The sequence below is a fragment of the Scyliorhinus canicula genome, chromosome 8, assembly GCF_902713615.1.
Source record: "Scyliorhinus canicula chromosome 8, sScyCan1.1, whole genome shotgun sequence".
Lineage (NCBI taxonomy): Eukaryota > Metazoa > Chordata > Chondrichthyes > Carcharhiniformes > Scyliorhinidae > Scyliorhinus > Scyliorhinus canicula.
The window spans coordinates 151,455,227-151,477,462 of NC_052153.1; the positions used below are offsets into that span (position 1 = coordinate 151,455,227).

Here is a 22,236-nt window from a genome sequence, read left to right on the forward strand (position 1 = left end):
CAAATGAGAAGTGTAACAGTTTAAAATCTCATCCGAAAGAAAAAGAAATAATGCTTTCAAAGTCTCAAAACCAATTTCTATATAAATTGAAGCAATTTAATGCTTTAGAGAAACTATCCCCAGGTTTTGTCACCAGGTCCTATACTGTTAATGCTGGCAAAATAATTGGGAAACAACATGCCCGTGTATGGTAACCCACTCTGCAGTTTCCCAGAGGGCTCTTGAGGCATTTTTGGGCACTGAATGGCCAAAAAAGGAGGCCCCTGGAGGTGGGACCTCTGCTGCCTCAACATTCTGGCTACTGCTACAGCAAGCTACATGTGTATGTGATCTAATAACACACCTCCAAATATTCTCCCCACAAGAATTAATGGCTCTACTCAATAAGTAGAAAATGCTAAATGATTAAGATTTTAATTTTGATTGCTTTTCCCCCCCAAATTCTGCCCACACTGATTGCAGTCATACATTCAAATGATGAAAGAACTTTGCACGTGACTTTAGAACTGAATTGTGCACTTGGAAACACTTTTCCCATTATGCAATCAAACTTGGCAGATAACTGGAAGAGTGAAGTTTTTTTTCTTGCACAGATGAAAGTTCACTTCTGTGTGGCATTAATAAATTACACAGTGGTATGAAGCCCAGAATGGATAGTAAGAGCCTTCATTGTAGAAAATTCTCTCAAATTGGCAAATTCCAAATCTCTATCTTGCTTACAATCATGTTTGCTTTGGGGCAGCACGGTGGCGCAGTGGGTTAGCCTGCTGCCTCACGGCTCCGAGGTCCCGGCTCTGGTTCACTGTCCGTGTGGAGTTTGCATATTCTCCCCGTGTCTGCGTGGGTTTCGCCCCCACAACCCAAAGATGTGCAGGGTAGGTCAATTGGCCACATTAAATTGACCCTTAATTGGAGAAAATGAATTGGGTATTCTAAATTTATTTTTTTTTTAAATCATGTTTGCTTTGGGGTTAACGGAATGCTTCATCATTGTCATCCTAGGGCAGCACGGTGGCCTAGTGGTTAGCACAACCGCCTCACGGCGCTGAGGTCCCAGGTTCGATCCCGGCTCTGGGTCACTGTCCGTGTGGAGTTTGCACATTCTCCCCGTGTCTGCGTGGGTTTCGCCCCCGTCAGCCCAAAAATGTGCAGAGTAGGTGGATTGGCCACGCTAAATTGCCCCTTAATTAGAAAAAATAATTGGCTAATCTAAATTTAAAAAAAAAAAATCATTGTCATCCTACATGTGCAGGAAGAGATAGAAACTAATTAGGGAGTGATTTCTTCCAACGCCGTTGTCTCCAACTTTCAGCTCAACCGGTGAATCGTTGCTGCTGTTAATGCAATGACCATTGGTCAGGTCACTCTAACTATGGAAGTTGCCCAATTTTTAGAAAATGGAGTAAAATGTAGACGCAACTTTTCTTATTTTTAGCCCATACTTCCATTTTAACTTCATTTTTAACTAACTATTTCCTGCCAAAAGTCAGTGTTTTGTTTATTTTGCATTGCATGTGTTTTTCTGTAATGATGATTATGAACTTTGTTAATGTAGGCCCTGGTTTGTTAACTACTGCATCTAGTGCTGGATTATGAGGGATTTTGAGAAAGTTATTGAGCATATAGCCTATTTTGGTTGTGTATCTGATTTTATGAATATACTGATAAACTAAATAGGTTTTTGTGGAATAAGTTCTTCCTGGGTTCTCTGCTCAAAAGCTGGTTGGACCCACAGCACTGCGATCTCACCATGGGTAGGGTAAGGAGGAAGGTACTGAACACATCCCAGTTGTATCGAACCTGTATCAAACCTGATCCACACTGGCTGTCCAGCCAGCTGGCCAGTCAGTCTCCCAAGGAGTCTGAGTTGCTGTGGCAAAATACACTTTTATATGCCTGTTGCAGTCTGGAACTATGTATAGTGATGGTAGAGGGTCCAATTTCATAGAATTCTTGCAGTGCAGAAGGAGACCGTTCGGCCCATCAAGTCTGCACCAACCCTCTGAAAGTGCACCCTACCTTGGCCCAGTTCCCTGCCCTATGTTTGTAACTGCATAACTCCACCTATCCTTTGGACACTAAGCGGTAATTTAGCATGGCCAATCCACCTAACCTGCACATCTTTGGACTGTGGGAGGAAACTGGAACCCAGAGGAAACCCACACAGACATGGGGAGAATGTACAAACTCCACAGGCAAGGTGGAGTTGAACCAAGGTCCCTGGCATATGAGGTAGCAGTGGTAACCACTGTGTCACCGTGCCGTCCATAATTTCTTTCCATCATGTGGCCGACCGTGAATCTATCCCCTTACCCCCTGCCATTGACATATGTTGGAAGGATTTACAAGTTCATAATCAACCTGTTTGGCCACGTTGTGATTGTATCTTCTAGGGCGGCACATGGTGCAGTGGTTAGCACTGGTACTACAGCACTGAGGACCCGGGTTTGAACTCCGGCCTGGGTCACTGTCTGTGTGGCATTTGTACATTCATCCCGTGTCTGTGTGGGTTTCTCTCCCACAACCCAAAAGATGTGCAGGTTGGATGAATTGGCCATGCTAAATTGCCACTTACTAGGAAAAAATAATTGGGTACTCTAAATTTATAAGAAGAAAAAAAATGAATGTACCTTTCTTTGGCTATCAGGACCTGGAGTGGCACTCAAAGTCAGAGCTTCTGCTTAGAGGCAGGAATGTCACCACTGCCACAGACCTCCCTGGAATATTTTATACAGACCTTGGGCTGGATTCTCCAAAAATGGGGCTGGGTCCACACGCAAGTGTAAAAATGCTGCCGTTTCATTCTTGACTTTCCTTAAGAAAGTCCTGAGTGATTCTCTTACCTGCAAGGGGCTGGGCCCCAGAGTGCACCTCGCAGCTCTGGCTGCGGATACGGGGCCCCACACTTCTGGTCGGGATCCACGCATGCGCACGGCGGCGGCCTGCAGAGGCAGCGCCTTGCACAATGGTGGACTCTGACTGACGACCGCCATCCCAAAATGTAGGCCACCCCGAGATCTCCCCTGGCAATCCATGAGCCCCCCCCCCCCCCCAAAAAAAACCCGGGTGCCGCAGACCAAGCCCGCAGCCGCCATCCGAGGTTCCTGACGGCTGATACGTGGTTAGAATCACACCATCGGGAACTCGGCCAGTTTTGCACGGAGGGGGCCTCTGTCAATGGCCCCCTAGCCATGCCACGTAGATCGCGCCCGAGTGATTCTCCAGGAACCAGAGAATCGATTCAGCAGCGCCGGTCCCGATTTCCTCGTAAACGGCCATTCTCCGCCCCTGTGCCAAACGTGATTTTGGTGCAGAGCTGTGGAGAATCCAGCCCCTTAATTTGCTGATTGTATTTTAAAGTATTCAGTTGTCTAATCTAGATTTTATTTGCATTCAAAATAATTGTTATGGGAACAAAGGAAAATGTTCTTATTAAAGATAGCTTTAGTTTAATTCACACAATCAACTTTTAATTCCCTTTAATTCTTTTAAATTTGGTGCTATCTTGGAATATGTGGTTTGGCCTTTCAGCCAGATTTTGCAGCAGAGGTAAATGCACATGAACTGAAGCTTTAGAAAGTCGAAAAATTGCAACTGCTAGTTCTTATACACATGGTATAAATTGTGGTGCATTTGTAATTGACGGCATGATTTTTTTTGCTGAGCGTTCTTCTCAAATATGTAATGCCTGTCCAAAAGCTTGCTAAAATGGTGTTTTAATTGTGCGAAATTGCTACTGCTCCTAATAGTTCTTCATATTTTGATGGTAGCTACAGTGACAGAGATTTTATATATACTTAGAACTAAAATGAAATCCTGTTACATTTATAAATGTACTTTATAAATCAGTATGTCAATAGAAACCTGATCTTATTGTCCGAAAACTTGATATTTGAGTTTTGCACAATTAAAAATTAGAGAATTTAGCATCTCTCTGCATGAGACCTTAGCTTTAATATCTGGTCACTGTTTTTGGTCTTTGTCCCGATGTTTGTGTGTTTATTGTACCAGATGGTGATGTATTCACTAGAAAACTTCCTTCATTTGAGAGGCGCAGTGAGACACCTGCAGGTACTGTAATTGGTGGAAACTTGAAACCATTTTTTAAAGGCATCAATCCCATTATTGCAACATGGTTATACTTTTTACTAGATATCAGTTGTGAACTGTTAGAATAAATTATAGCTATAATTGGCCGCATTGGCTATCAGCATTTGTACAAGATCTTAATAATTTTTATTATTAATTTTTATTAGTGTCACAAGTACGATTACATTTACACTGCAATAAAGTTACTGTGAAAATCCCCTAGTCGCCACACTCTGGCGCTTGTTCGGGTACACCAAGGGAGAATTCCAAATGTCCTATTCACCTAACAAACAGGACTTTGGGAGGAAACCCACGCAGACACAGGGAGAACGTGCAGACTCCGCACAGGCAGTGACCCAAACCGAGAATCGAACCGTGGTCCCTCATACTGTGAAGCAACAGTGCTAACCACTGTGCTACGGTACAAAGAGAATCATCTGTTCTCTACCAGCAGTAAGATATATTGGGCGCAATCTACCGGCTGCATTACACCCAAATTGGTAGATCTCGGGAGACGTCTCATCAGGGCTTCCCAATAGCCGGTATGCTCTAATAATAATAATAATAATTGCTTATTGCCACAAGTAAACTGAAAAGCCCCTAGTCACCACATTCCAGCGCCTGTTCATGGAGGCTGGTACGGAAATTGAACTCTTGATGCTGGAGTTGTTCTGCATTACATGCCAGCTATTTAGCCCACAGTGCTAAACCAGCCTCTACAAGGTTGATCCAGGCCTCGAGGTGTCGCGATCAGGACCCTGCCCACAATAGGCAGGACAAAGCCTTGCATGCCTAAGTGGGTGTGAAACCCATTTAGGCATGCTGACCCGGATCTATCCGGCTCCCGGCATCTACTGGTCTCCCCAGGGAGACCCCAGCCAGGCGCCACTCAGTGCTGGTCCACACAAATATGTACGAGGTGGAACGGCACCCGGGAGGTTGCACAGGCCAACGGAGGCCCCTGAGTGGTCAGGGACAAGGCAGAGTGCCCCCTTCCCTGGAATGTGGGCACCTTGGCACTGCCACCTCGGCACTACAAAGGAACCCAGGTGGCACTGCAAAGCTAGCATGGTGCCTGAGATGCACCATGCCCATGAAAGGAGGGTGGTATGGAGGGTAGGGGATAGCGAGGCTATGAAGGTGCCTCCGGAAGGTTGTGGGGGTGGCTGAAGGTTGAGTGTCCAGGAATTGGGATGACCCGAAAACGGGCATAGGAAGGCCTGAAAGCGGGGTGGGTGGGTGGGGGAGTGCCCTGAGCTACCCCATAGCAGGGTGTCATCACTTGCGGGGGGGGGGGGGGGGGGTGCGGTCATTGTAATGTCCATGTATGTGGGGATGACAATACCCGTGGGTGTGATCAGGGCACCCTTTCAAAATGGTGGCCCATTCTCTGAGAAGCTAGTCTGGCCAGTGAGTTCAGCTTCCCAGAGGTGAAAATAATTCTAAGTGTGGGCTAGCCCGGTGAGAAACTTCCAAGGCCCAAAAAATTGACAAGTGTAGTTAGATAGTGGTCGGGAACTCACCGACAGACCGGGGAGAAACTCCCAGCAAAACCCGCTACAAATGACACGTAGAATCTTTTCAGTTAGATCGCACCCATTGTCTTACCTTCAATCATCTGGTGATTTTTACAAACTTCTATATTGAAATACTCAGGGTTGATACACAAGGATATGTCATGCTGAATCTTAAAGATTACACTCATGAGAATTTCTTGTTAATACTGAAAATTATTTTAAATATTGAGAGCTTAGATTTGTGAAGTTTTAGTTCTTTTGACAAAGGATAACAAATCTACAAATATCCCTCGGCTGGATTTCACGTTTCCCAATTAGGCACACTGGCTCCCCCACACTGACAAAAAATTTAGAGTGATGATATCAGGTAGGTAACCTGACGTCATCACACCAGCCTCTGATTATACGGAAGGTGCGCAGGCATAGAAATTGGAAACCTGTCCACCATTTTGAAATGACTAATTAACAAACTATTAAGCGTGTTAACAACCAATTTGTCTGCAATTTTTTGTTGCCCGTACCATTTTTTAGACATCAGCTGTAAAAAACGTTTGGGAATCTTTTACACCAGCTATAACGAGGCAGCATGAGAGCGGTAGAAAAAGCCTGCTACTGGGATCATTGTTGAATGTACCAGAAAATTCTGCTGGGGAAGGTGACAACCCCTGAGTGATTTTTTAATTACTCTTTGAAAATCCTTTTTTGCACCTTCAATGAATAATAAAGACCGATTCTGAGAGTAGGGGACTTTACAATCACTAATGATTATCGATCAGATTATGCTGATTGTTATAACAACAATAATGATTTATATTTATATAGCACCTTTAATATAATAAAATGTTCCAAGGCACTTCACAAGAGCATTACAAAATAAAATGTGACAATGAGCCACATAAGGAGATATTAGGTCAGATGACCAAAAGGTAAAAGAGGTAGGTTTTAAAGAATGCCTTAAAAGAAGGAAGAAGTGGTAGAAAGGCTGAGTGGTGAAAAGGTTGGTCAAAGAGGTATGTTATAAAGAATGTCTGAAAGAAAGAAGAAGAGGTAGAAAGTCTGAGTTGTGTAGGGAGGATAGTCCAGAACTTGGACCCGAGGCCACTGAAGGAATGACCATCAATGGTGGAGCAATTAAAATTGGGGATGCTTACGATGTCAGAAATAGAGAAACGCAGCCGTCTCAGAGGGTCATGGGGCTGGAAGAGATTATAGGGATAAGGAGGGATGAGTTTAAGGACATTTAAGAGCAAGGATAAGGATTTTGAAATCAAGACATTGATTGACCAAAAGCCAATGTAGGTCAGCTAAACAAGCCATAATAAGTAGGTGAACAGGGCTTGGTGTGAGATGAGGCATAGGCAGCAGAGCTTTGGATGTCCTCGAGTTTACAGAAGGTAGAATGTGGGAGGCCAGCCTGGAGTTCATTAGAGCAGTCAAGTCTAGAAGTAGTGAAGAGAGGAAGTAGTGAAGAAAGATTTCATCAGCAGAAGAGCTGAGGTAGGGGAAAAGGTAGGTGATGTTATTGAGGTGGAAATATTGGTGTTATTGGTGATGGTACAAGTATGACGCTGGAAACTCATCTCAGGGTCAGGTGTGACATAAATCTTGTGAACAGACTGGTTTAAACCTCAGAGGGAGAGTGATGCAGTTGGTAACTGGGGAACAGAGTTGAAACCAAATACATTGGCTTTGGTTTTCCCAATATTTAATTATGAAAATTTCTGCTCATCCAGTACTGGATGTTGGTTTTCATTCTAATAATTTGACAACAGTCAAGGAGTTGATAAAGGCAATAGTGAGGTCAAGCTAAGGAAGGGTCAGCAGCATACTTGTGAAAACTAATACTTTGCTTTTGGATAATGTTGTCAAAGGGCAGAATGTAGATGAGAAATAGGAGAGGGTCAATGAAGGATTTTTGTTTGCTAATGCTAACCTGACTAGTTGTGATTTAATTTGGTTTTAGTTGTAAGGTGTAGGAATTTTTTTTCTGACTAACAATTTTATCAATTTCATAGCACAATAGCACGGCACGGTAGCACAGTGGGTAGCTGTTGCTTCACAGCGCCAGGGTCCCAAGTTCAATTCCCGGCTTGGGTCATTGTCTGTGCGGACTCCGCACGTTCTCCCAGTGTCTGCGAGGATTTCCTCCGGGTGCTCATGTTTCCTCTCACAAGTCCCGAAAGACGTGCTTGTTGGGTGAATTGGATATTCTGAATCCTCCCTCTGTATACCTGAGCAGGCGCCTTAATGTGGTGACTAGGGGCTTTTCACAGTAACTTCATTGCAGTGTTAAAATAAGCCTATTTGTGACAATACAGATTATTATTATATTGTCGTTCTGAGTCAATTTGCACAATGTCAACTTTCTAAGTTTCTCTCCTTTTGGCCGTTTCAAGGATAGTGGATCACATTATTTATTAAAATACTGGGAACATGTTGTGGATCACTCAATGTTTGCTTAACTGCCACAGATTTCACTACTTAAAAAGAAAATGGTTTTGTATTTGACTCTCCAGAATTTCTCAACTCTCCTAACTTGTCTCGGATAATCAAATTTGTATGCCTGATAATTTCAAGTTCAAGAATATGACATGATTCTCCGTGTACAACCTAGATATGATTTTAAAGCATTACTGAGATTTTCATACATTTAACAAATATTAAAATAACTACAGACACAAGGAAGTTATTTAATTTATTTAAGATGAAATACATTTTTTTTTCTGTTTATCTACCAGGCACTTCTCGTGGACCCAGTCCAATAAGCCTGGGGTCACAAGACTCCCTACCAGTTGCAACTGCTTTCACAGAATCAGTGAATGCTTATTTCAAGGGAGCAGACCCATCAAAGTAAGTGGATCGGATCTTTAGTACCTGCAGTATTATAGTTAACCATAAATCTACATAGGAACTAAAATTACTTAAAATAAAATGAATGCACTTGATCAAAACCTTTAAGAGCTTGCAGGGTACAGGGTGGGTCTTTACAGAACTTTGGGTCACTGTTTAAAAACAAAGGGTCACTCATTTAAGACAGATGAGGAGAAATTAGTTTTTCAGAGGGTCGTGAATCTCTGGAACTCTCTGAAAAGGCAGTGAAAGCAGGGTCTTTGAATATTGTTAAGGCAGAGGTAGATGGGGGTAGGCAGTAATATGAAGTTACAATCAGATCACCCACAATCTTATTGAATGGCAGAGCAGGCCCGAGGGGCCGAGTGCCCACTGCTCTTAATTCATATGTCCGTAAGTGTTGCATTTTGAAGAATTGCAAATATATCCTGGAAACAAGTTCAGTCTTAGACCATCAAAAATGAAATACTTGAGATTTACTTTTCAATGTGTTCCTTACTGTACTTCGTTCAGAAGTAATGAGTAAGTGAAATTGTATGTTGCCACAATTTGGCCCATTGTACAACCTACACTGGTATATTGAAATACAAATAATTACATTTTTCAGTTAAAGGAGTCTTAGATTTGCGATTTGTAGACGCATTGTTAAAAATTTACTCTCCTATCATTAATAAGTAAAAGAACATCTCTCCATGCTCTCGGCATACAAACTAGAAGGTCTCCGGTTCATCTCCTGCTGCTGAGTTAGCAGGCCTTTTTCAGGCAGCAGTTGGGCACTACAATTGGTCTCAATGTTCTTCAACTACAGATAGAAATAATAAACAAGGGTCGCCACTACTGATGGCTGTCTTGTGATTTCTGCTGGAGTCTCTAAATCAGTGGATTGTAAGGCCATGAACAGATTTGCTGTTATGCGCTCGACAGTTAGATGGCCTACCAATATGCAAATAAAATTTTAAAAAAGGAACCGCAAGAGTAAGAGTCAGTTTCTTCATGTGTGATGAGGAGAAAGTTGGAGTAAAATTACTTTTTATTTCTGTACAGGAAAGAAAAGTTTAATAGCTATAAAAGGACAAGTCCCACAAATTTGTTGCGCTGGTACTTAACTGATTTTGAATCAACAACTTTCAATAATAAAAACTTGTAGGTCTACCTTTTTTCTTTTGTTAACCTAATCAGGTGAATTTGCTTGAATTATTGTTTCGATGCAATTTTCAACAGTTCCTTAATGCCCTGTTGCATTAATTAAGCATAGATTAAACTATAGTTAGAGTAGTGTTTGTAGATTTGGTCACCCTATTACAGGTTAACGAGATAGGGAGGGGCAATTCCATGCAGGAATTTGAGTATGAGAATGAGCATTATAAAATCAATATGATGAGGGGCCGTGAATCTGTGGTGGTCACTGAGGGCAGGCGGAAATGGGGTTTGGCACAGCATTGGTGATAGGTAGCAGAATTTTGAATGAGTTACAGCTTAGAGAGTGATGGTTAGGAGGCTCGTGAGGAGAACATTGAAATAGCTGACCCCAGATACAGTAGAGACATGGATGAGGTTTTCAGCAGCAGATGTTACAAGGTAGTAGCGATAGTGTGAAGTGGCAGGTGATGTTGTGGAATTTTTTATGATGGAGTGGTTATAGGTTTGAAAGTTTTGTTCAGGAACAAATAGAACATAGAACAGTACAGCACAGAACAGGCCCATCGGCCCTCGATGTTGTGCCAAGCATTGTCCGAAACCAAGATCAAGCTATCCCACTCCGTCATTCTGGTGTGCTCCATGTGCCTATCCAATAACCGCTTGAAAGTTCCTCAAGTGTCCGACTCCACTATCACAGCAGGCAGTCTATTCCACACCCTAACCACTCTGAGTAAATAACCTACCTCGAACATCACTCCTATATCTCCCACCCTGAATCTTATAGTTATGCCCCCTTGTAACAGCTACATCCACCCGAGGAAATAGTCTCTGAAAGTCCACTCTATCTATCCCCCTCATCATCTTATAAACCTCTATTAAGTCGCCAATGGTTTGGCTGAACCTGAAATACACTGTTCCTTGTAATGGAGAGGGCATAGAGTTTAAGGTAAAGGGTGAAGGTGATGCTTAGCTCTTAACCATTCTTTATGTTGAGCAAAATGCAGCTAACCAAGGCTAGATATTGGACAAACCTGAGAGCACAATGTTTGAGGGATTGGATGGAGAGGTAGAGCTGGCTATATTTGTACACATGGAAGTTAACTCTGTGTCTGCAGATAATGTCACAAAGGAGCAGCATGTCAATGAAGAATAGGAAAATGGCAAATATGGGGTCCTGCAGAATTTCCAAGATGATATAGCAGTGGAAAGGGAAGCCACTGTAGTAGATGGTCTGACAGAATTGGATAGATCAAGGTAGAACAAAGATAACCCAGACACCATTAGTTGGCAACTCAGGAGAGGCGCTTGGGAGGATAATGCAGTTGACTCTGTTGAGTGTTGTAGCGAGGTTGAGAGGACAAGGATCCATGTTATATTTAAAGATTTCACATTGTTAATCTGTTGATCTGTTTGCTTACTTGTCTGCCTGGCTAAATTGGCCCAATCCTTCTCTATCTCCCTGACCTTTGTCTTGCCAATCTTGCAGTCTTATCTTTGACTCTTTGTTGTCCTTTTGAATTCTTACATAGATACTGCCTACGTTGAGATCACTATTTTTCAATTGTTCTCTACTCTCACATCAGCTTATTTGCCGTTTCATTTCCGAGAACTAGTTAAATTACTTAATATAACTACAGTTAATTGTATAATGATATTTCAAAACTTGAAACCCTAATTAGTTACAAGAAAATATAACTAAGATGGCAGAGCACGTGATATTTGCCATCTGTGGCATGTAGGAGTAGGTCACCACCAGTCTGACCACCGCAATCACATCCCCAGTAAGCTTTTACAACTTGAGGAATTTGGCTTAGAGTTGATGAGCTGGAATTAGAGTTTAGAACTCTCGAAACATCAGGAAGGGAGAAAGTTACCTGAACACCGATCTACTGGTCTTGCTTTATCCATCCTGCTTGTTACATCCATAACAAATTCTAATAAATTTGTCAAACTCGATTTCCCTTTCACAGTACATGATTTGTTCTGCTACTACATCCTTAGTAATGGATTCCACCATTTTCCCAATGACTGATGGCTAATTGGTCTATAGAATCCTACTTTTTAATCTCCCTTTCTTGAATAAGGGCTCTATGCCATCTCCATTTGCGCTTTTCCAATCCACTGAGATCTTTCCAGAATCTCGTGGATTTTGGAAGATTACAACTAATGCAGCCACTATCTTTGCAGCCACTCTTTTTAAAAGATCCTAGGATGGGGATATCTGGTCTAGGAGACGTCAGCCTTTAGTCCCATTAGTTTTCCTGGTACTTTTTCTCTGGTGGTAATGATTTTCCCTCCAAATTTCCCCTTGATCTTCTACAGTGACTACTTCATCTTCCAGCAGCCTCATGTACTGCAGCTGTTGTATTAACCACACAGCCTCCGTGGTTGGCTCCTCTGATACAAGGGATACTAACCAAGACCTGATTGCTGACCCCAGTGAGGGAACCCTACCATTGGGGCACATGAGAATATAACATGAGTTATGTCAGCATGAGGGAATACTGTATGAGGTTCAAGTGCCTTAACTGGTCTGGAGGCACCCTTCAGTTTTGCCCCAGGATATTTGGGCGTGATCGACGTACTGGTAACTTGGGGGACTCCCAGGTGATCAGGGGCCCCTGGGTGGTCGGGCTCTAGGCAGGATGGTACCCTGATGCCACCTGTGCACTGTGACACTGCCAAACTGGCACCATGGCATTTCCAGCCTGACACTACCTGGGCACCAGGTGTCCAGGTGGGACTACCAGGTTGGCGGTGCCCGAGTGCCATTTTACCCATGCCGGGGTTCCGGCCTGGGGGTGCACTGCCCTTGTGCAATGGGGAGCACAATGACTCCTTATAGGGGAGTTGGAGGGGGGGGCCTCAAGATCAGGTACCATTTAAAAATGCTGCACCAATGTCTTCCTGCACCAGCGAGCAGAGCAATGAGACTGGTTAAGGCCCTGAAATGAAGCAGAGTTCCTTTGATAGCGGGGTCAAACACCTGACAAAACGCACTCTATACGGCACTGTTTCATTTCCACTAAATCGTGCCATAAGTAGGTATTACCGGTGTGGATCTCTCTGAAAAAGCCGGCGGAAAATAGCCCACCAAACTCGCCCAAAATGATACTTCGAAATGTTTCTGTTAAATTGCACCCGTTGTGTTGTGCTTGCCCTTCAGAATATGATATTGCAGAGGAGTGGAGTTGGCATAAGAGGAAGGTGGAGAGTGTCTGGAATTCTTGGAGGAGGAGAATCTTTTTTTTTCTTTTTTTTAATAAATTTAGAGTACCCAATTACTTTTTCCAATTAAGGGGCAATTTAGCGTGGCCAATCCACCTATCCTGCACATCTTTGGGTTGTGGGGGTGAAACCCATGCAGACACGGGGAGAATGTGCAAACTCCTCACGGACAGTGACCCAGAGCCGGGAATTGAACCCGGGTCCTCAGCGCCGTAGGCAGCAATGCTAACCACTGTGCCACCGTGCTGCCCTGAGAAGGAGAATCTTAATGTGTCATTGGTGCCTGTATCCATGCCCAGCTGCCCGAGAGTCCTGCAGTGGCCTCATCCAGGCAAATTTAACTTGGAATCTATGCTTTCCTGTGCAACTGCCCCCTCATAACACACATTCCTACAGTCACCCAGCCAACTATCATGTTCACATCCTTTCCTCCTCTTCAAAGTTGATCATTCTGTTCACCAGAAGGAAACTGACCTGGGTGAATGAAGGATGCAACAAAGTAGAGGCCATGAGAATGAGGAGTTTGCATAAAGCCAAGCTTTAATTGAAAAATAGCATGAATGAAACAAGTGAATCCCTTTGTACAACTTTCGATTACATTGTATTGCAGTACTACCCTTGTGGCTTCAGCTAATGTGAAGGTTTGTTCCCCTGCTTTGACACAAGATGCCTGCAGAAATTGCCTGCTGGGTTTTGGAACCGGTCAAGAGTCCTGCCACATTCTGATCCACCTGCACCTGTGCAGGACAAACTGCTTTGGGTAATCAGTGCAAATGCATGAGGCAACATGGCACTCAGGTTTGAGATTAATTCCTCCATTCTTTGCAAGGATGAGTATTGCATCTGTAAATGCTGACAGGAATGCCCCACATTTGCCATTGTTGAATCAAAATCCACTTCCATCAACAACCTGGGGATTACCATTGACCAGAAACTTTACTGGACCAGCCATACAAGGCAGAATTCTCTAAAACAAATTCTGTCGTCTCTGGTGGGCAATGAGCTGTAATTCCCACCTGGTGGTTCTGCATGATCCAGATCGCAATCCACCCACACTTGGAAGTTTGTTTGGAGCCGGGGTGATTCGTGCCATGGTACCCAAAGAAGCTGGCAAGGCTGGATCCTCAGAGACAAGGGTACCCCATCCTCAGGATAACATTGCAAAAGTTCCTGCAGTCCAAGCCTGCTGTTCAGGCATCAGAGTATCTGAATGTGCAAGAAAGGACCTCGATAGGGAATTAAGTAAGAGTCACAATGGCAACAGTGACTGCAGTACTAAATGTACAAATGGGAAAGAGGAAACTGCTACAGGACAGAAACCAAAATGCTAGCCCCAGTTTCGACTCATTCCTGGAGGTCATGATGGATGCAGTCAGGGCCAGAAGAGACATTTTCCTTTAGGGTGGACCAAAGCAGGTTGGAAAAGATCCAGTCTAAAAAACATTATCTATGCAGAAAAAAGCTCATAACTCCAATTTGAAAAGACAGAGAATTACAAGAAGTGAAACCAGGTCTGGTGATGGAGAAAGAATATTTGAAGAGGAAGACTAATAGGAATAATAGCTTATTGTCACAAGTAGGCTTCAGTGAAGTTACTGTGAAAAGCCCCTAGTTGCCACATTCCGGCACCTGTTCAGGGAGGCCGGTACAGGAATTGAACCCGCACTGCTGGCCTCGTTCTGCATTGCAAGCCACCTGTTTAGCCCACTGTGCTAAACCAGCCCCTCACTATGTGAGGACTGTGTGGGAGAGGGCAATAGGATGAGGTTGAATTTTAGGACATCCTCTTGTCTCTGCTATTGCAGCCACACCTGCTTCGGTCCATCCTAAAGGAAAATGTCTCTTCTGGCCCTGCCTGCTTCCATCATGACCTCCAGGAATGAGTCTAAACTGGGGCTAGCCTTTTGGTTTCTGTCCTGTAGCAGTTTCCTCTTTCCCACTTGTACATTTAGTACTGCAGTCACTGTTGCCATTGTGACTCTGGCTTAATTCCTATCAAGGTCCTTTCTTGCACATTCAGACACATCATTCCACCTGCAGTTCCTGATTGGTTGGGAAATCTGGAGGCGGAATGATATTGCCGTGGCTCAGTGAAAGGCGCTCAGCATATCCAACTAATCGTCAAATGTGTTTCTAACCTGCAAATGGTCCCACTGTTTTGGCCGGGATGAAGTCTGGAAATTCCCAATGTATTGCCTTTATTCCAGTCCACTTTGGAATAGCTAATCAATTTTTTTGCATTTGCATGTTTCTTGTGAACTGCCCATGGACTTCCTCTTCTAACTCTACTGTTTAAGAGTCTGTAATGCACATTTTAAAAAAATTATTTTTTTATGGGATGTGGACGTTGCTGGCTAGGCCAGCATTTGTTGCCCATCCCTAATTATCCTTGAGAAAGTGGTAGCGAGCTTCTTTCTTGAACCACTACAGTCTATGAGGTGTAGGAACACCCACAGTGCTGTTTAGGGAGGGTGTTCCAGGATTTTGACCAGCGACAGTGATGGTGAGTGACTTGGAGGAAAACTTCCAAGTAGTGGTGTTCCCAGGTATCTGCTACCTTTGTTCTTTGAGATGGTAGTGGGCTTGGGTTTGGAAAGTGCTGCCTAAGGAGTCTTGGTGAGTTCCTGCAGTACATCTTATAGATGGTACCCACTGCTGCTACTGTGAGTTCGTGGTAGACGGAGTGAATATTTGTGGAAGGGGCGCCAATCAAGCGGTCTGCTTTGTCCTGAATGGTGTCAAGCTTCTTGAGTGTTGTTGGAACTGCACTCATCCAGGCAAGTGGGAAGTATTCCATCACACTCCTGACTTGTGCCTTGTGGACAGCTTCAGGAGGTGAGTTACTCATTACAGGATTCCTAGCGTCTGGCCTGCTCTTAGAATCCTTACAGTGCAGAAGGAGGCATTCAGCCCATCAAGTCTGCACTGACCCTCTGAAAGAGCACCCTACTAATATAGGGCAAGTCAAACTGCTCATGAGGTGCTTCATGGATTTGGATTTTATTGTCACGTGTACCAAGGTACAGTGAAAAGTATTTTTCTGCAAGCAGCTCCAACAGATCATTTAATACATGAAAAGAAAATAATATAAAAAGAAACTACATAAAAGGACAAAACAAGGTCCACAATGTAAATACATAGACACTGGCATCAGGTGAAGGATATAGGAGTGTAGTATTAATCAGGTCAGTCCATAAGTGGGTCGTTTAGGAGTCTGGTAACAGTGGGGAAGAAGCTGTTTTTGAACCAGTTTGTGCGTGTTCTCAGACTTTTGTATCTCCTGCCCGATGGATGAAGTTGGAAGCGTGAGTAAGCCGGGTGGGAGGGGTCTTTGATTATGCTGCCCGCTTTCCCCAGGCAGCGGAAGGAGTAGATAGAGTCAATGGATGGAAGGTAGGTTTGTGTGATGGACTGGGCTGTGTTCACGATTCTCTGAAGTTTCTTGCAGTCTTGGGCCAAGCACTTGCCATACCAGGCTGTGATGCAGCCCGATAGGATGCTTTCTATGGTGCATCTGCGAATGTTGGTAAGAGACAGTGTGGACATGCCGAATTTCCTTAGTTTCCGGAGGAAGTATAGGCGCTGTTGTGCTTTCTTGGTGGTAGCGTCGACGTGGGTGGACCAGAACAGATTTTTGGTGTTGTGCACTCCTATGAATTTCATATTTTCTCCCTGCATTTACGAGCAGAGGTAGATGTAATGCTGGTGAAAATTGTCTTTACAAACAAATTTACCATTGGGGACACCAGTGGTGACATAAGTGGCGTATCCAAATGTCTGATTAGCTATTGTATTGGATGGTTATTTCAAATTGCTACAAATAACATGCTATGCTTTGCATGGCACCACAGGAAAGAAAGCTTGCTAGAGTTAAGAAGACTGTGTTGGCTGGTTGACTGCACGACTTAAATGCATAATAGCAGTCACTACACCTGGCAACAAACTGGGAGCCTATTTTCTGGGGATGTTGGTCAGCAAAGGGTTAAGTGCATAGCTGTGCCATAATCTGCAAGGACAATTGCAGCACAGGACCAGAGCATGTGGGGACAGTAATGATCATCTGTGGCAGAAAACTGGATTCACACCTTTCAGAATGCTGCAATGCCAGAATGATAGTGCCGTAAAATGGCATTGGACATTCGGAATTCTCCCTCAGTATAACCGAACAAGCGCCGGAGTGTGGCAACTAGGGGATTTTCACAGCAACTTGATTGCAGTGTTATTGTAAGCCTACTTGTGACACTAATAATGATTTTTATAAAAATAACTCTCCATGCATGAATCTTGTGCAGCACCACCCTGACTTTAACAGCCATACATCAGAAGCATGATACTGTTATGCTCTTCCACTGCTTGCAGATTCATATCCATAGAGTTGCCTTTTCCTTCATTTTGGCCTGACAATTTTGAAATGAAAATGAAAATCACTTATTGTCACAAGTAGGCTTCAAATGGAGTTACTGTGAAAAGCCCCTAGTCGCCACATTCCGGCGCCTGTTCGGGGAGGCTGGTATGGGAATTGAACCGTGCTGCTGGCCTGCCTTGGTAGCTTTCAAAGCTACTGTGCTAAACCAGCCCCCTCCAGCCTCAGTAATAATGCATTGAGATACATTTGGGTAAGTAAAGGTTGACTGAATTTTTGCCCCGTTAGCATAGCACTCTCCTTTAATTGGCCCATTCCATTAAATGTATTCTGTGCAAATTTAATCTTCTAATATTGTGCTCCTCGTGCTGTGAATGATTCTGCAAGTACGTTTGCTCTGCTATTATCACTTGATGTTTCTGGCAGGATTTACATCTGCTCCTGGCAATTTGTAACTAACGCACCTATAAACTAAATTCTGCCCCAAGATTTTCAAGAGAAATTGGGATAAAAATTTATGACCTTTTAAGAATAAATTATAGTATATTCCAATTAGATTGTAAAATTATGAAATATTTAAATTTTTCGGTGACATCTAATTTGCATGAACTATTTTCAATCAATCCTAAAGGATTAGGAGCAGGAGTAGGCCATTCGAACCCTCAAGCCCATACCTCTATTTGATAAGATCATGGCCCCTACTTTCCTATCTACCTCATTGCTCTGGTCAGTCAAGAATCTTTCCAATTCAAACTTAAACATATTCAATGACCCTGCTTCTCTGCTGTCTGGAAAAGAGAATTCAACAGATATTGAAGAGAATTCAATCAGATTTTGCTGATGTATTATGGGTATAATCTGTTTTCATGCAGTGATAGCCATCACTGTGTCTTGTTAGATTTACTAAGGTGGTGCTGCACTGCGGTAACACAGGATTTTATCTACAATGAATTTCCAAATGGATTGTAACAATTGAATTGAATACATGTATATTTCTTGAGATTATCAGGAATATTTAAAGCAATAAAAATGAGCCATATGTTTCTGCTTGATAACTGAAATATCTGGTGCTGTTTTAATGTTATGCTCTTTCTGCAGATGCATAGTCAAAATTACTGGTGATATGACCATGTCTTTCCCAAGTGGAATAATTAAAGTTTTTACCAGCAATCCATCACCAGCAGTACTTAGCTTCCGAATACGGAACACCAGCAAATTTGAGCAAATCCTCCCAAATGCACAGCTTGTGTATAGGTAATTTCTTCACATTTGGATTATTTGCTACTGACAAAGTTTAAAGCAAACTAGAACTGACTTTTATTTCCTAACTTTTAATGTATGGTGTAATTGGATAATCATGTGTAGACTTTTAGTGATAATAATTGGAAAAGTTGTGCAGAGTTGGCAGAATTGTCACCTAAAGTTAAGGCTATGCTCCAAAAATTGAGCATATAATTTAGGTTTTCGTGTGGTACCCTGGTGAAGCTGCCTTTCAAATTAAGTGATAAACTGAGGCTTACTATTCAGATGGGTGTACATTAGCTGATAGTACTATTCAAAGAAGTATTGGAAAATTATCCTCAACCTCAATAATCTTAATCTCCAGACCACACTGTTCATATCAGTGGTTGGTCACTGGAGAAAAGTGGTTATAAGATGGTCAGTGGGAGGGGGGCGTTGATCAGGCAATCAGCATGGCGGGTTGGCGTCAGCTGGTTGGAGGGGTTGGTTCAGGTGGTCAGTGGGTGAGTTGGTCAGAGGGTAAATTGCAGGGGGAGGGCCAACTGGTCAATGGGGGTCTGATGTTCGGGGAGGTGGTCATTGCTGAGGTCAGTTGATCAGGAAGTGTCCTGTGGGGGTGGGGGGTACAAGCTAGGGTAAGTCTTGTGCCGGGCTGGAGTGGGCGGCCAGTGCTATAGTTCCCAGGAGTTAGAAGTGGTTTTAATTCTTCTAAATTTTCCTGGGTAACTATATTGGGTCGGGGGTGGCATAGTGGTATTGTCACAGTACCAGTAAACCCAGAGACCCAGAGTAATGCTGTGGGGTCCAGGTTCAAATCCCACCACTGCAGATAGTGAAATTGGAATTCAATAAAAATCTGGAATTAAAAATCTAATGATGACCATGAAACCACTGCCGATAGTCATAAAAACCCATCTGGTTCACAAATGTCCTTTAGGGAAGGAAATCTGCCGTCCTTACTTGGTCTGGCCTACATGTGATCCCAGACCACAGCAATGTGGTTTGACTCTTAACTGCCCTATCAAGGGATGGGCAGAATAAATGCTGGCACAGCCTGCGATGCCCACATCCTAGGAACAAATTAAAAAATATATATTTTTACCTTTTTAAACAAAAAAAGTACTGTAAGAGAGTCAGAACCATTGGAAGTTTGCAACTTAAATTTTACTTTTAGATGTTTCCAATTGCAGGGCAATTGCCCAAAAATGTTTTAACAATCTGGGCAATTGCCGGCCAGTCCTTACCTGGGGTCTCCAGGGAGGGTTCCCCAGCACACCTCTGGGGTAGCCCCCAATTTCAATGCCTTGGAGCTTGGAAGCCCAGGCCTTTGTTCCCAGGGGTTCATTGTTATTTGCGTACCATCTTTGTCACTCAATGCAATGGTATGAAAATACCGCAAACTCAGAAACACAATTATATGTAGTCCAGTATCTACACTTCTCTTTTTCGTGCTGAATTTGATCCTATCCTTCCTCTTGTTCTCTTTTCTCAGTGATGTAGTTATTCTTAGACCTAAGAATGTATTTGTTTTTTTCCTTTTTAAATTTTTTCTTCTAGTATCCCATTTTTTTCCAATTAAGGTGTCATTTAGCGTGGTCACGTCACCTACCATGCACATCTTTTTTGGATTGTGGGGTGAGACCCACGCAGATGCAGGGAGAATGTGCAAACTCCACATGGGCAGTGAAGAATGTATATGTTAACCCTCAAGTGTTTCACGCTGCCAGTCAGTGTTTTTAGACTTCTGTCTGCTGCTCACTATTTGCTGGACAAAAATCTGTACAGGATTTGAACTCTAATTCATCTTGAGGTTGCCTAAAAATGCGCTGCATATTCACGATCAGTAGGATCTTTAATTTCCTAACTTTTTGAAAATAAAAAATGTCCTTGGATTCAAATTATAAAAACCCAGAATTCTCACTAGTATTCGTACTGTATTTTGCACTGAAAGTAGGATCCCACGTTACGTTTTAACAGGATGGGTATACAGCACTGCATCTAGTTATTAGAGCAAGATTCTTTCAAAGGAATTGGTAGATTGGGCAACTCGGCAGCACAAGTGGTTAGCACTGTGGCTTCACAGCGCCAGGGTCCCAGGTACGATTCCCCGCTGGGTCACTGGCTGTGCAGAGTCTGCACGTTCTCCCCGTGTCTGCGTAGGTTTCCTCCGGGTGCTCCGGTTTCCTCCCACAGTCCAAGACTGGTTAGGTGGATTGGCCATGATAAATTGCCCTTAGTGACCAAAAAGGTTAGGGGGGGGGCTTATTGGGTTACGGGGATAGGATGGAAGTGAGAGTTTAAGTGGGTCAGTTCAGATTCGATGGGCCGAATGGCCTCCTTTTGCACTGTATGTTCTATTGAAGGTGTGAGGCAAATTCAGGTAAAAATGGTTAATGTAATAAACACGTGTGGCAAGCAAAAATTCTGACTTAACAAATTATAACATAACTAAGTTTAACTACATTAAAACCTCACACTAGTTTAAAATAATGATTTACAGGATGCTTGCTTCAATCATAAACTTGCGTGTTAATCATTAACATTTCTCACTAATGGTAGTGTTTCTTGTCAACTTGGAATTTGAACATCCCAGTGCCCAAGGTCACCTCAGAATTCTGCACGTATCTTCTCTGTGTATGTAGCCAGAATTGGTAATTATTAATACTTGAATTATCTGTGAACTTTGCAGAATAAATTACCTTTGGCATAAAAGGAGAATCGTAGATAATTGCAAATTTATCAATGAAATATAAAAAATTAAAATTAACTCGAGTAACATCCCTGATTACCTCCAGAAATAAATTGCTCCTTTACTACTTACATCTGATTTCATAAATTTCGAGAATTATCACTGCAAAAACACATTTTTGTGGTATGGTTTCTTTTTACAATATATTGGTGTAAACATTGGTCGACCCCATGACTAGACCTTAAAAAAAAATTATTCACATACATCATACAAAAGTGAACCTTAGGGAACTTCTGGTGGCGGCCATAGAGTGAGTGGTCGCACATTTGGTGGCTCCCGCTCAAGGCAGATTTTCTTTGGTCTTTTCCCTACTCGAAGGATTAGATTGGATTGGATTTGTTTGGATTTGTTTGGGCAACATATTTGAGGGCAAAAGGTACAGGAGTGCCTGGTGAAGGCAATACTCTAGTGTGCCTGGTGCATGGATCAGCGAATGAAAAGTGCCACGAGAAAGTGCTGTTGGAGCAAGAGTTTTCGTTGTGCGCCACAGGGAAAGATGGCAGAGGGCAAGGCAGCTGTGCTGCCCATCCAGTGGTCGATGGAGCAATTGGTGGAGTTCCTGAATGATACGTTTCGGCAGCAGAGGAAAGAGGCCCTGGAAGACCAAGCCACAGTGGTGGAACCGCTGAGATCTGGGATTGAACAAGTTGAGCAGAGGCTGGAGTCTCAGGGCTTGGCGATCCAGAAGGTGGAGGAGGCAGTGGGGGAGCACAAGGAGCAGTTGGCATCATTGGCGGCTGAGATGGATGTGATGCGGAAGAGCCAGAAAAGGCTGAGGGAGAAGGTGGAAGATTTGAAGAATTGCTCCAGAAGGCAAACCTAAGGATTGTTAGTATGCCTGAAGGCATTGAAGGTGCGGAGGTCACAGCATATGTTGCAAAGCTGATGAGGAAAGGGGCTTTTGATCGGCCCCTGAAGGTGGACCGGGTGCACAAGGCACTGAGGAAGCCACAGGCAGGCAAGCTGCCGAGGGCGATGGTGGTGCGGTAGCACCGTTTTCTGAACAAGGAGAAGATTCCTTGATGGGCGAGGCAGACCAGGAAATCTACCTGGGAAGG

General features: G+C 43.3%; 1 protein-coding gene across 15 annotated transcripts in view; it reads left to right on the plus strand.

Annotated features, from left to right (window-relative positions):
• fcho2 (FCH and mu domain containing endocytic adaptor 2) overlaps positions 1–22,236 on the plus strand; it is a 261,675-nt gene that overhangs the window by 188,297 nt on the left and 51,142 nt on the right. For 9 of the 15 annotated variants that reach the window (XM_038805432.1, XM_038805436.1, XM_038805441.1 and 6 more), the window contains 4 exons: positions 3,532–3,549; positions 4,012–4,071; positions 8,345–8,456; positions 18,286–18,441. In XM_038805432.1, the coding sequence (XP_038661360.1) occupies positions 3,532–3,549; positions 4,012–4,071; positions 8,345–8,456; positions 18,286–18,441 (346 nt within the window). The remainder of the gene's footprint in view (positions 1–3,531; positions 3,550–4,011; positions 4,072–8,344; positions 8,457–18,285; positions 18,442–22,236) is intronic. The other 6 variants (XM_038805433.1, XM_038805437.1, XM_038805446.1 and 3 more) reach the window with 2 other exon arrangements.